Here is a 15,369-nt window from a genome sequence, read left to right on the forward strand (position 1 = left end):
GACCCAGGAAGGTGTCAACAATCACATTCTTATTGTAGATCTGAGTTCGTCAAGGAGCAGTCAGAGGGGTTAGGAGAAGAAACAGAGAAGAAAAGCAGAAATAAGGTAAGAGGAACAGATCAGCAGATCTGTAGCAGTTGGTGAAAAGGACTGAAGGAGGAAGAGAAGTAATTACATACTTCCAACTCACCTCGATGTGAATGCCTTCCTTTGGCTTTCTGCGGTAGAATATTCCCTTAATATCAAAACTAGGGCAGCGTGTGTCTTTGTGCACGGGGGAGCGAACTTTCTCCCCCTCACAGGTGATGATCACATATGGGTCAGAGGCTAAAAAAAATAAAAAAATAAAAAACGTGTAAGCAACACACATTATATATTATTAAATGACAGGATTCAGTACATACAGTTGCTGCCTCTACCATTGACATGCTGCAAAATATTTTCTTAATCAGTATTTTTTCTAGTAAAAAATATTACAATTTAAAGTAACTGTTTTCTATTTGAATATATTATAGAATATAACATGTTCCTGTGATACATTATCAGCAGCCATTACTCCAGTCTTCAGTGTCACATGATCCTTTAGAAATCATTCTAATATGCTGATTTGCTGCTCAAGAAACATTTCTTATTATTATCAATGTTGAAAACAGTTGTGCTGCTTCATATTTTTGTGGAAATTGTGACAAATTAAATTATTATTATTATTATTTTTTAAATCTATGATGAATAGAAAGTTCCAAAGAACTGCATTTATTTGAAATAAAAATCTTTTGTAACATTATTTAAAAAATCTGAGTGACCCCAAACTTTTGAACGTTAGTGTATATTTATATTGCAAGTCTAGAATAAATGTATCTTGTTTTTTGGATGTTTGAGACAAAATAATGATTAAGAAAATGGTTTTTGCAGTGCACCATCAAGAAACAAATACAATGCCATGCATTGAATACAGACAAGTCGGAGATTGAAAAATAAATTAAAAAAGCACTAGGTCCGAACCCCAGTTCCACCCAGTTCTCCCAGCAGGTCTTTTTTTAACATTACGGTATGTTTACATCATCACTGTGCATTCCACCTGTTTACGAGTGTAGCTAGGAAACAACTCAGGAAGAGAAAACACCAGTTTTCTCTTAACCAAACACACTGTACTCTGATGTCAAACCAAAGCTTCATTCGTTAATTTATGACAAATTTCACAAAAAACTCCTCTAAACAACCTCTAAATCTTCAGTCACCAACTCCTAAAACACCAAGCCTTCATTGACTCACTGTAATAACTTTGCAATTGTTGTGGAATTCATCTTGTCTTTTGAGGCATATTTCGTGATAAATACACTTTATCATTATACACTTTGGTAAAAAAAAAAACACACAAAAAAAAAACACCAAGAACATAAATGTAAATGCAGACCCAGAGTGCTGAGGTGAGAGAAACACTTAAGCAAAAGACAAAGGCGCAGACTGACACTAGAAATGTAAGATTCTAGAGCACAAAGTCACACTGAAAACATGTTAAAAATGAGTCTTCATTTTGCATGACAAATGTGTCACTTTCACTATTCTTTGCTAGAACTAAAAAAAATGAGATACAGTGTGGCAGATTTAGACACATTTCAGAATTGGAATTAATGTTGTAACATGCTCACATTTCTATAAGGGGAAGGAGATGCTAGTGGCTGCTAATATCAGTACCTCCTGTGTAGAAGTCAGAGCGTGTCTTGTGGGAGATCAAGCGGTGCAGCTCTGTGTGCGGTCAAAAGAGATTTCTATGTGTAAAAGCTCCAGATTTATTAAGCAGCACAAAAATCTGAATCTGTAATGGATTACAGGAATAATTAATCATTTACAGTCTGTACTCAATGATGACAGAAAACATTTTTGGGTGAACTATCCTTTAAAATTGTACATGACTTCAGTTTATAGAGCACTGGTTTCTTTCAGCGTCTATGGGGAGAAATCAACTATGCAAATTGTTGTTAGTATTATCACATTCAAATGCAAGGGCATCAATGGAATCCAGAAGCAAAACCTTTTATTAAGAAGAGAAATCATAAATTCAACTTTTATCAAGGTAGATTAATAGTGTTGATCTTCAGCTATTGATTTTATGTGCCTCTAAACACACACTTATGAGGGGCTTTTGCACCGGAGGAACGTTTTCATAGTTCCTATGTCTATTGGCAGAAGTATCCACTTTTTGGCGTGTTCGCAACACAGGAACTGGAAACAAATTTTAGTTATAGGGATGCCTTTTGGAAAGACTAACTGAGCTTTTTTGCCATACAAAACACAGGCACCCACAAAGGACACTAAAGACCGCAGCCGCTAGCGTCAGTCGCACAGCTCTTACTGGCCTACGTCTGTTACATTCACCCCCCGAAACCTCACTCCCATATGGGTCACGGCACCAAATGTAACCGGCCCTACTCGACCCGCTCCGAGCGGGATTTAAACTGGTGTCTCCGGTGTGAGAGGATGGCGCTAACAAGGACGCTATAGACCACAGCCGCTAGTGTCAGTCGCTAGCGCGCCTATTGAAGTCAGGGGAGTGAGGTTTACACGCACAGCTCTTACTGGCCTACTACATCCATTACACTCACCCCCCTAAACCTCACTCCCACTTGGGTCACGGCACCAAATGCAACCAACCCTACTCGACACACTCCAAGCGGGATTCGAACTGGGGTCTGCGGCGTGGGAGGCGCGCACGCTAACAAGGACGCTAAAGATCACAGCAACTAGTGTCAGTCGCTGGTGAGCATCTTGAAGGCAGGGGAGTGAGGTTTACACACGTAGCTCTTATTGACCTACGTCCGTTATACTTACTCCACAAACTAACTCCACGAACATGGAAAACAATGACAGGTAGTGAGTGAGATAATCGATGATATGGCGCATAACTTAAACATCTACATTCCATCTCCGTTATCACGAAACCCACGACACACAACAAAAACACAGCTCTGATCATGGCATCCTCAAATCCTCCAGTCCTTTACATCACTTCAGAGTTCCTACTGGCAGTGCGAATGCAACCAGGAAAATGGCCCTAGGGGGAAATTTAGTTCTCGGGGGACCGCCCTGGTGGCTAGCTATAATAATTTAGTTCCTATAACTACCCGGTGCGAAAGCCCATATATATATATATATATATATATATATATATATATATATATATATATATATATATATATATTTGTTACTTATATAGAAATAGTAGGCATACCTCCATTGGCATCTTGGCCCTGCAAGCCGTCGGCACTTAACACATGCACCTGGGTGACCAGCTGAGGGTAGCCGCAAATCCCAGTCCAGCATGTCTGAGGAGGCTCGTCCAGTGTTAATTCTCTGAGGAAACACAAGCAGGAATAAACAGAGCAATTCCAATAGTGTCCTCGCACCATCGGTGCTCGGGCCCTAATGATATGGGCCCTTCTGGCTAGGTACCAGTGTTGTTATTAGGGATGCTACCGAAATTTTGGCTACCAAAAATATTCGTCCGAAAAACACACACAGCTATTTTCAGTTTCGGGCCTAAATGGTTTTGGAGAGCAGAAATCAGTGAGCGAAACTCACTGCGCTTCTCCGATGACACATTTTGACTGTGTCCGATGACAGTTTTTCAACCAGGGAAAGATGTCAAAACAGCTTGTAGGCTATACAATGTCACTTTATGTCACATTTACAATTGATTTAGTTACATCAAGAAAGCTATTCAATGTCCATAAACTCATTAGTTAGCTAGAAAAATAACTCTAGAGAAGAGCATTATGCTAAATATGCACTGAATTACATATCCATTATATATGTGATGTCTTCATTATTTAATGTATGTTTGAATAAATCTGTCTGGAAAACAAATGATTACAGCCATCGTTAATTGTTTATATTTCACCAATAAATTGGAGTAGAAACATAATTCTATTATTAAAATGTTGATATAAATCTGTTTTATGTGCAATATATTTTTTTTGTTGATTATAATTTCACTTTTTTAACTTTAGTTAGTGTGTAATGTTGCTGTTCGAGCATAAACAACATCTGTAAAATTACGAACCCAAAGTTCAAAGCAAAGGGAGATATTTTCTTTTAAAGAAATTGCTTTTTAAAGTCCGCGTGAACCGGAAGTTGCAAACGACTTTTCTCAAGTGTTGTGACGCATTTCCGAGTGAAAGGGAATATTGAACAGAGGGCAGGGTTTTACTTCAGCGCTCCTCCTCTCCATCTCTCGCCCATAGCAGAGTAACGGTTTGAGGGAGTGGTTAAGCGATTAACCAACCCAAGCCGTCAAGCCTATGTCATCAGAAAAAAAAACATTCCAGACCCGGAAGTAACTTTTCAGACTTTGATTAAAGATAACTTTGGCAAACATTTTTTTTTCCGTGTATTAACTTGCACGGATTAATTGTTCACCACAAGACTAGTAATATCCGCTAACAAAGTAAATAGGGTCAATTTTTATTTCATGCCGACTTTAAAGGCTACAACAAACGGCTGGTTGGGACTACACGACATTCCTCCCGGGTTAGTGACATCACGATTCCTAAAATGTACATAAACCCCTCCCCCGGGAACGCGATTTATAGATTATCATGACAGAATATGCTAATCAATGATTAGGAGATAACTACACATAAGCTACATAAATTCATCAACTAACCATTCAGAGATGTCCTGTTGTATTCTACATGTTTCCACTTCTTCTTGAGTCTCTCCATTATTGTCTGACTCCAGTTTGAACATAAACATTGACATTTTCAGTGCATGTCTGTGTGAGGTAAAAGGACACAAGCTGTTGAAGCTCCGCCCTCTGTGCCAGGAGCAGCAGCTCATTTACATTTAAAGGGACAGACACAAAAACGGTGCGTTTTTGCTCACCCTCAAAAGGTGATAATTTTAACATGCTATATAAAAATATCTGTGGGGTATTTTGAGCTAAAACTTCACATACACACTCTGGGGACATCAGAGACTTATTCTACATCTTGTGAAAAGGGCATTTTACCACCCCTTTAAACTGTTTTTTTTTTTTTTTTTTTGAGTTGAGAGTTGATTATTAAATAAATTTGATTATTGAATTAACTTCATTTTCCAAAAATGTTAATTAATCAAAAAATCTAATATTAATACAATTATAAAAAATAAAAAAATAAAAAGGGAAAAAAGTCACTTTGCATCCTGAATTTTTCCATCTCGGCCCAGAATTTTAATTTTGGTTTATCACTAACTATCATAGAATATAAATAATAGTAAAATAACACTGCCAGGTTCATGTCCACTATGTATTACATATTTCAACTGAAACTACATGAAAAAACCCCACAAGAATATGACAAAGGGTTAAATAGGACAATGCAGTGCAGGTTGATTTTCAGAAAACTAATTTACTTGCAGTCTGAAGGCACATCAGTGAAGACTCTGAGCAGGAACTCTCCTTGTTGACCAGGATCAAAGGTTGTGGGGATGATGACGTAACGCCCCTCCTTCAGCTCTTTCCTCAGAAAGACGCAGCGCGAGTTGATGTAGATCGACCCTGCGACCTTCTGCTGAGCTGTGTGCATTCTGTATTTTCTGTTCAACTCCACCTAGTGGTTGGTTGGAAAGAGGCTTAATGAAGACAGAAATATTACATGGACTGATAAAATACCATTTTTATTTATTTTTTCATTCTTATAGCATTGGCTTTAGTCTCTTATACGATATGACAGGCAGATGTGAAGGCTTGTAATGTGAAATAAAGATATGTATGTGTTCCATGTAATTCTGTACCCTATGGATGTCAAATCCAATGGCCAGGTTTTCGCCTTTGCCCTCCTTGGGAGTGGCTCTGCGTTCCTTTTGCTGCAGGCAGATCAGCACCTCATCTTCCACTTTTCTCACATCAAAAACATACTGTGGGCAGAAACATGCGATATCTCACTCTAATGAAACCCGCAAGCTTCAAATGCCTCCAGGACAAGAACAACATTTGACAAGGCACATTCCCACAGGCACACTGACCTGTGGGTTTTGCAGAAACGTGGCTTTATGGTTAATGCAGCCTCCGGAGCGGTTGCGGAGCGGGTCGTCTCGGTGGATCCAGGAGCCCCTCATCACCTCCTCCTCCCAGGTCTTATGAATGCTCAAGTAAGATGTGTTTATCAGTCGACACAGGATCAGGTCGGTGAAGTAGTGACAGAAATCCTCAAAGTTCATCCTGGTGATGCAGTTTATAGCCAGCAAGGGAAGTGAAGTTTATGATAACTGGAGAATTTAGGTGTTTATCAGATGCAGTGGTGTACAACAGTCCTAAACCTGGAATTCTTGAGATTTCTCTAATAAAATCTGATTTTAAAGCAAAAGGGCAATAGATTTAATATAATAGATCTAGATTAATAAATGCTGTAAAAAATGGTTCATTGTTAGTACATGATACCTAATGGAGTAATGAATGTTAATGAGTTTAACCATATTGTAAAATGTTAAATAATATAATATAATATAATGAACACTCAAAAAAGTATATTTATAAATAAATTAACATTGATATAGATGTTTTAATTATGTAAAAAAATTGCTCATTGTTAGTACATGATACCTAATGGAGTAATGAATGTTAATGAATTTAACCTTGTTGTAAAATATTAAATATAATATAATAATAAACGCTCAACAATAGTATATTTATAAATAAATTAACAATGATCTAGATTAATAAATTCTGTAAAATTTTTGCTCATTGTTAGTACATGATACCTAACGGAGTAATGAATGGTAATGAATTTAACCTTATTGTAAAATGTTAAATAATATAATATAATAATAAACACTCAACAATAGTATATTTATAAATAAATTAACATTGATCTAGATTAATGCTGTATTTTTTCCCCCATTTTTAGTACATGATACCTAATGAAGTAATGAATATTAATGAGATTAACCTTATTGTAAAGTGTTAAATATAATATAATAATATAATAGCCTATAATATAATATAATATAATATAATAAATATTGTATTATAATAAACAATAGTCTCAACTTCTGGAACCCATCTGCTCAGAGACAGTGATCTAGACTGATCTAGAAGGTAAGATCAGAGCAAGCCTCACCAAAACTCTCCATCATCCTGAACAGTGACGCCCAGTTTCTCTCTCTCACTCTTGCTCACTTTCTTCCACTCCTCTGAGCTACAAAACAGACCAGTGATTACTCGGCGTATACCAGACTGTGAGAAATAAACATACACACACAACAGCACTATATACACTGACGACAGCCTGTGTCCATAACCATCAACTAAGATTTTCTAGGATGCTGTGAAAAAAATAGAGCACTTCACCAAGTATGGTATTTCTAATCAAGCCCTGAATAAATAATTAATCAAGCAGAAATATTAAGAAAGATTGCTTTCACCTCAATAAGATTCTTCTGGCTAGTCAGTGAATAATTCAGAGGCCAATATAAGCCTGCCTGTTGTAGCATTTGAACAAAGAGTGATGAGAAGGATTGTCAAGATTTTCCTCTCTCCAATTACACAGCCCCATTTTAATAATATGCTCTTCGCTGCAGTGGTGGATATTTAGGGTAGGTGTCATCAAACAAGCGACAACACAGTTATTTAAATGAAAGGAGGTGGATGTCTAAACACCCTCAGACCTCTGCGTTTCAATCGCAGCTGCTTGCTATTTTATACCAGCCTGCCTTGCTCGATTTCTCAATTTCACACCAGCCAGCGATAAGAATAGACACTTCGGCTATGTGTTATTTATAATAAAATCATCTCAGGAGGAGGGAGAGAAATGGTTTTCTCTAGTCTCTGAGGATGTATAGCACAACACTGCAAAAAGAGTAGAAAAGGCAAAAAAGACAAATTATTTCTGCATATGCTTGCACTGTTTTTGTAGCGATTATTTAGAATTGACTGGTGGGACGATGTGTAAGAAGTGTCTGATTACAACGCCACATCATAAAACAAGTGCTCTGAAACATTGAGCTTTGGCACTCAAGTGGGAAATTTGGGTTTGAGTCTGGCTTGCAACTTATCTCCCTTATCTCCCAACATTTCTTGTCATAAAAATGTCAAAACAAAACAAAAACATTGTTGATTATTGTTGACACCATACGCCAATGAGTCCCAAACTTTTTGTCAGCCTTGACCAACAATACTTGAAGTACCCTCTGAGATTTTAAGTTAATATTTCAATAATTTTACAAAACATTTGCATGTTCCCGGTTCTCTGATGTCGGTTAATGGTCCCATGAAAAAATATATAAAAAAAAAAAAAAAAATTCATTAAATAATTAATTAATAAAATCAATCAATCAATTATTAGCTTTTCGTAAACTCACAAACCTCCAAGGGTTTCATGAAGCACAGTTTGAGAAACCTGCTATACGATATGGTCTAGATGCTATACGACCTCCAATCCAGGAGGGGGCAGTCTCACCTGTCACTCCAGGGTCCACTCCACTCCTTCTCGCCCCACGGGTTCCTCATGCGGATCATTTGTAGCTTTTCTGACTTGAAATACGCCAGAAGGCCATGTCCCAGTCGAACCTTGCGAACGTCGGTCACCGCATATGCGTGTCCTTTCACTAACCCACATTCCAGTCTTGCCTCCATGTCCTCTATTGTGGTTGCCTGAAACCCCGAAGGTCAAATTTCAGTTAGTTTGCTGAACACTTGACCTTATAAAGTCTATCTTAAAGCATAATAATCGTTATCCTTGATTAGAATGCAAGCACAATCACTGTCTGTGAATTATCGATTATGAAAACATGGGCCGTTATTTCATGGCACAGTGAAATATAGTGATGGTAATCAGTAGGAGACAAGCCACGCCCATTTATTACACTCCAATGAGCAGAGGACTCGCTGTGCAAATGAAGCTGACAATGTGTATAGGTGTGTAAGCTCTATGTGACAAGAATCAATTGTGTCGACTTTATCAAGACTAGGTTGGAGGGACGGACGGAGAGTGACAATGGAAGGACTATGTTGTGTATAAAAAGGAGCATTTTACATAAATGCAAACAGCTATTTTCTCCAGCACATTTGAACAAAAATCCTGAATATAAAGTGAAACTTGATAAAGTTGCTTCTGTTATGAACACCAGACAATCTGCTTAAATTACAACCCTGTCTGGTACTTCAGATAATGCTGTTTAAATTGATTCCTAAATGATGCCTAACACAGAATGGAGTTCTCTTAGTGGACTCAAGTATTAAGAGGCATTTTCTTTGATATTTTATAAAAAGAAATAAAAAAAAGCTTTCATCTATGAAGATGAAGTTTCACAGACCATTGGTAAGCAAGTCACACAATCAGAGATTGCTTTGACTTTGAGAAAGTATACTTTTATGAAAGAAAATACATGAGAGCAGAAAAAATGATGGATGGCTGGATTAATAGATGGATGAGTGTCTGAATACAAATCTTGACAAGCGTGAGACACATGAGACACAACATGTACAATGTGCTCTGGGCTTCCACAATGTAATAACATGGGAATAAATATAATATATATATATATATATATATATATATATATATATATATATATATATATATATATATATATATATATATATATATATATATATATATAAAAATGTAAATATAGTCAGACTTTATTAGATTATATAGCGAGTTTGTATCTCTCACCCTGATAGAGCAGCTGATAAGGCCATCTCGATTATGGACCTTGAGCACTCTTTCAAAGAGCTGGTTTCTGCCGATTTCATCCTGAGCAAACTGGCCCTCCAGAAGGTCCATAGGTTCCGAAACGCCACCAGTGAAGTCCACCAGGGCATCGGCCGTGTTCCCACCATCCAAGGCTTCATAGCAACCATAAACTCTTGATTGGGAGAAAGAATTTAGCATCACTGTCATCACACTTTAATGTTAATCTCTGTATATATTTTTTTTCTTAATTTGTCCGCTGCCTGAACTGCTTACTTGGCATAGGCTTTTTCCACAAGGGCACTCCAGAACTCGTTGCTATCATTTGAATGGCAGTACACCAGCTGGTTGTCCACTGTGGGGAGACGGTCATCGATCACCACGTCCACCCAATCCCCAAACCGCCAGAAACGGAAGTGGAATATTCCTGCATAAGAGTCTTCCTTCTCTGGATCCCATTCCTGCTCCTTCCAGTCTGGAATAACCTTGAAAGACACAGAAGTGACATGTAGTGCTTACTAGAAGTGGTGACAAATCACAGACCTATTTAGTGTAGTTATTATTATTAATAAACTATTATAGTATTTATTAATATTTAAAATGTGCTTTTATTTTTATATTTACAGTTTTAATTTTAACTTTAGTTTAATTCTTAGTACATGTGTTTAAAAATAAATAAATAAATATATATATAATATCTAGCTTTTTCATTTTTTATTTAATTGTCAACTAATATGAATGTTATTTTTTGTTGACCTAAATATGTTCGCAGACTTAAATCATTTTTATTTTACATGGAGAGGAACATGGACTAAAATTAATTAAAAATGACATGAAAAAATATTGACTAATTTAAAACTATATTTTCATCAAAAGAAAAAGTATGACAACAGCACAAAAAAACTGTATAAAAAGAAACACTCAACCAGATGAATTTCCAATATTGTTCAGTGTAATATTTAATGGATCGTTGCTTATCACTTTAAATGTTCATAAATGCAGGTAGATGCAGGTTTCCCTCAATGTTAAAGTCTATTGTGGGTAGGACACCAGGGTGATTTGGAGGCTGTGTAGCAGAACTACATCTCATTTATCCTGAGCGAGTCCTCTGGGACAGTACAAAGATTAGATTTCAAGTACACCTCTGTGGTAATTGTTCCAAGAGGAGCAGGTCCATTATCTGGACACTGTGATACTGACTGCAGGTGAAGCGCACAGTTCTGTTAACCTCCTGTTCCAGGTACACTTTATGGACAGGTGAATGTGAAACAAACACACATGTAGCAAACACAGATGTCTCAAATTCCCTCTTGAACCCGGCATTGCTGTTGCCGAGAGCAACAAACATCTAAACAAAAACTCCCAGTGTGAAATAAGTTGGTTTCAGAGCGCAAAGGCTCACTGTGGCACTTATAAGGCAGAAGACATCAGCAGAGAGCCGAGGAGGTCACGCGGTGGATAACAAGCCTAATCCGGCTGGGCAAGAAAAAAGAAAAACAAGGAGAAGAAATTTGCAGTCAGGTTTCAAAACATCTTCACTAGGAACATGTCTCTTGAGTTGATGTTCAACCCTGATATACAGCTGACAGAGATCATGCGTCTGCGCGAACAGTCTCTGCAGCAGCGGGGCCAGAAACGCCAGGACGGAGAGCGTCTACTGAGGCTCAGTGAGCACGTCTACCGCCTGGACTTCTCCGAACAGGCCCTGCAATTCACCCGCTGGAACATCCGCATGTCCACCCCAGGCCACCTCAACATCATTGCCACCTCCCAGCACTGGACGCCCGACCTCACCTATCTCATGACCCGCCAGCTCCTCGAACCAACAGGGCTCTTCTGGAAAAGTGCAGACGACGATCTCATCCAATGCTACGAGGCTGATGCCCAGGAGTTCGGCGAGAGGATAGCCGAGCTGGCCAAAGTCCGTAAGGTGATGTATTTCCTGTTCGCCTTTGAAGACGGCTTGACTCCGGAGAGCATCGACTGCTCCATTGAATTCCAGATCTCCAAGTGAAAGAACCTGAAGGGTACGACAGCTTTATCGGCCTGCTTAACCTAGACCTAGTACTTTAAGTAGTTAGACCATAAAATGATGTTCCTAAAGACCTATAAAGTTATGACAAAGTTGTAAACATTTTATGCAATTTGATGAGCTGTATCTGTGTGATTGATTGTTCATGTTTAGCTGTTTTTGTGACTGTGATGAGATTGTAATGGAGTTAACCCACTATAAATCACACTAATAATTCAGGAAAATCTAAATTATTCATGAATAAAAGCAAAACTTGTGCTTTTAGTAGTCGTAGTCATTAATCCATTGAATAATTGATGTAAATAACTTTACTGGGTTATGATGGCAGTGTCCTTGAGCAGTGGCCCTCAATCTTTTTGACTCCAAGGCGCCCCAATGTCCGCAACACTATTCGAAAGCCACATGACTCTTCCAGTTGTTGATTATTTTCTGGATAAGGATTAACTTAAGGATAAGAATTTAAAAAAAAGTATATTTATAGAATATATACAAATGCGCATGGAGTTATACGATTTTATTACTTTACAAGACTTTTCCAGATTTAGAAATTACGGTACACTTTTATAATGAGACTACCTGAGGTTTTTCTAGACTGTGGTAACAAAGTTGAGGGTGTGAATTAAATTTGAGTCGTTTTGGTTTATTTCGAATGCTTGTTTTGTCTTGTTTTAAATGATTTTAAGTTATCTTGTGGCCGCCTTGGAAGTTTGCTGAGGCCCCCTGGTTGCGAGCCACTGCCCTTCAGGATGTATCCGTGCTCAGTGCATGTGAATGGGTGGGATAAAAGGTTGCTGCAAAGACACAGGGCATAGATAGTATCACACACACACTCTCATTTATCAATGCCCGACCCTGTCAGGAAAACAAATGGCAGGACGGGGGAGAGGAGTCACATGGGAAAGCCCCATAAGTCATCTCCTTCATGGTGATGTGTTTCTAGGGGAGAGGAAATGTTTCCCCAGGCAGGAGAAAACACCTCACACCCTGGGGAGGATGCAGGGAGACTGAAACTTAACATTTATGACTAATTAACAGCTCAGAAAACGATAGCACTCGTTACCTGTCTACCACCAGCAAAGCTACAAACAGAAACTGAGATACAGTTACAGTAGTACCGACTGGGACAACAAGGTTTGTGTGTGTGTGTGTACATTCATGAAGCCACAGGTGAGCAGATCTCTCCCCAGTTTAACCATCATCAGGTAATGGTTTCTAATAGAGCACACAGCTCCTATGGCAGCCTGCCACTTACAGCTGCTAATCGAGCTCATAGAGACGGTTTTACTTACAGCTTAACACACTCAATTTATAAGATAACATATGGATATTTTGACAGACAAGGCTTGACATCAACACCTGCCAAATGCCGGTGTATTTTAGCAGTGGCGTGTAACGCAGTCATTCCTACTAGCCACATTGGCGGGTTGAATTTTACATATAATAATTTTTTCAATTGTAGTCTTTTAAAAAGGCATCTGAAATAATAAACTAAGTACAATGTAGTGCTGTCAAAAATATAGATTTTTCTATACATATCAATACTGAAATTTCTGAAACGCTTCCAATACTAATTTTCCGTAGAATAGATACACGATACCACCTTTCTCGCTGTCTCATGACCTCTCTGACAAGCGAGTTGACACATAAACCCGCCTCTCCTCACTTACTCGTTTCATTTGCTCCGGATGAATATTGTTGGTGTTACAGGGCTTGAATTTCGACGTGGTATTGCACATTTCACACATAATTTTACTCACACCCAAAGTGTGAGCACATAAAGCCGCGTCTCAGTACTAAATTGAGTTATTTTCCCCTGCTTATTACGTTTAAACAGTTAAGTACACAGAATAATACCCAGAAACCGGTCTTGGCGAGTATTCATATAAACACAGTTATGTTTTAAGTGAACGTAAGCAGTTGAGAAAGAAAACGCATGTGTGACAATATAATGTTTACATGCACGTCCTTAAGCCGATAATGCTTAAAAAAAAGAAAACGCACGTGGTTATGTATACGCGGTAACCCGTTTTCTTTAATCGGAGATTGTCTGCATTGTCAGATTACTGGTTTGCATGTAAACGGGGAAAACTGGTTATTTCAATAAGCTGATTTTTGTGAGTTATCTGCTTACTGGTGTGCATGTAAACATGCTCAGTGCGTCAGGTCTTAAAGTGACAGCAGCCTAATATACCTGCTGCCAAATTATGAGATAATATTAAAAATATCTATATGGCAGTTTTCCCCCATGGTATCAGTTAAAATTGTGGACAGTGAAAATGCTGAGTGGCTAGTAACTTTGGAAAACCACTATCCACAGTGGCTGGTGAGCAAAAAAGTTAATGTCAAGACCTGCTCACAGAACAAGCAGGTTTTAATCCGTCCATGCACGTCTAATGGGAGACCTCTGCAGGCTTACAGTAAGGAAAAGCGATTCATGCAGGCAAAAACCTTCTATATTTTTGTGCTTGCTAAGCAAAACCTCTTTCTTTTGGGAAACCTATTCAACCACAAATGTGACCCTGGATCACAAAACCAGTCACAAGTCGCACGGGTATATTTGTGGCAATAGCCAACAATACACATTGTATGGGTCAAACTTATCGATTTTTCTTTTATACCAAAAATCATTAGGATATTAAGTAAAGATCATTTTCCATGAAGATATTTTGTACATTTCCTACCGTAAATATATAAAGCATTTATTTTTGTGAGTGAATGCAGCACAATCACAAACACAAATGGACAACTTTAAAGGCGATGTTCTCAATGTTTCGATTTTTTTGCACCCTCAGATTCCAGATTTTTAAATAGTTGTATATCGGCCAAATATTGTCCTATCCTAACAAACCATACATCAATGAAAAGCTTATTTATTCAACTTTCAGATGATGCATACATCACAATAAAAAATAAAAAAATAAAAAAAAACACCCATGTGACTGGTTTTGTGGTCCAGGGTCACAAAATACATATTATGATATATAATATACTAAATTATTTAATTCTATACATTATTATATAATTCTATAATTTTTCAAGAATTATAATATATATATATACATGATTTCATCAATACAAAAATAATACTAACAATAAACGTATACAAATGTACAAGAATTAATATATATTATATAAAATATATATTGATAAATAAGGAAAAATATAGTATTAAATATTATTCATAATATCAAATGAAAAGTGAATCAAACCTCTAAATATCACTATTGCATTTTATTCAAAATCCATAAATGAATTATTCAAAATATAATTTGTATATATATGTAATTTATTTTATTATTAGATTGACTGACATATTATAATACAATTTAGCAGCCAAAAATAATCATAATAAAATGACATTACAAACATTCTTTTTTAATAACTATTTCAATAATGAAATGTATGATTCAATAATATATAATAATAAAGTTATATTATCATATAATCTAACATATTGATATTATTATTATTTAAATGGCCTCCATATTCAAGGACGCTCTCCTTATCTTGCAAATTTATCAATCCTGAGTATTTCCACACAATCTTCCCATAGTTGCACTTACATACTGAAAATCAATTAACCTTAAGACGGACTCTATTGTAAATGCTGTTCCTTCATCTAGCTCTGATTCAAGAATTTTTTTCCGTCTGTGCAGGCTCAACATC

General features: G+C 37.3%; 2 protein-coding genes across 2 annotated transcripts in view; one reads left to right on the forward strand and one right to left on the reverse strand.

Annotated features, from left to right (window-relative positions):
• capn5b (calpain 5b) overlaps window positions 1-15,369 on the reverse strand; it is a 39,076-nt gene that overhangs the window by 11,493 nt on the left and 12,214 nt on the right. Inside the window, 11 exon segments of the mRNA XM_079584962.1 lie at window positions 191-327; window positions 1,696-1,746; window positions 3,230-3,351; window positions 5,392-5,588; window positions 5,773-5,895; window positions 6,004-6,199; window positions 7,098-7,175; window positions 8,436-8,629; window positions 9,654-9,846; window positions 9,948-10,172; window positions 10,174-10,214. Of these exon segments, the coding sequence (XP_079441088.1) occupies window positions 191-327; window positions 1,696-1,746; window positions 3,230-3,351; window positions 5,392-5,588; window positions 5,773-5,895; window positions 6,004-6,199; window positions 7,098-7,175; window positions 8,436-8,629; window positions 9,654-9,846; window positions 9,948-10,172; window positions 10,174-10,214 (1,557 nt within the window).
• ompb (olfactory marker protein b) lies at window positions 11,218-11,685 on the forward strand (the record flags this gene model as incomplete). Its single annotated transcript, XM_079584961.1, has 1 exon — window positions 11,218-11,685. One exon carries the CDS (start codon window positions 11,218-11,220, stop codon window positions 11,683-11,685), a length of 468 nt encoding a protein of 155 aa, XP_079441087.1.

Source organism: Phoxinus phoxinus, assembly GCF_949152265.1.
Source record: "Phoxinus phoxinus genome assembly, chromosome: 17".
Classification (NCBI taxonomy): Eukaryota; Metazoa; Chordata; class Actinopteri; order Cypriniformes; family Leuciscidae; genus Phoxinus; species Phoxinus phoxinus.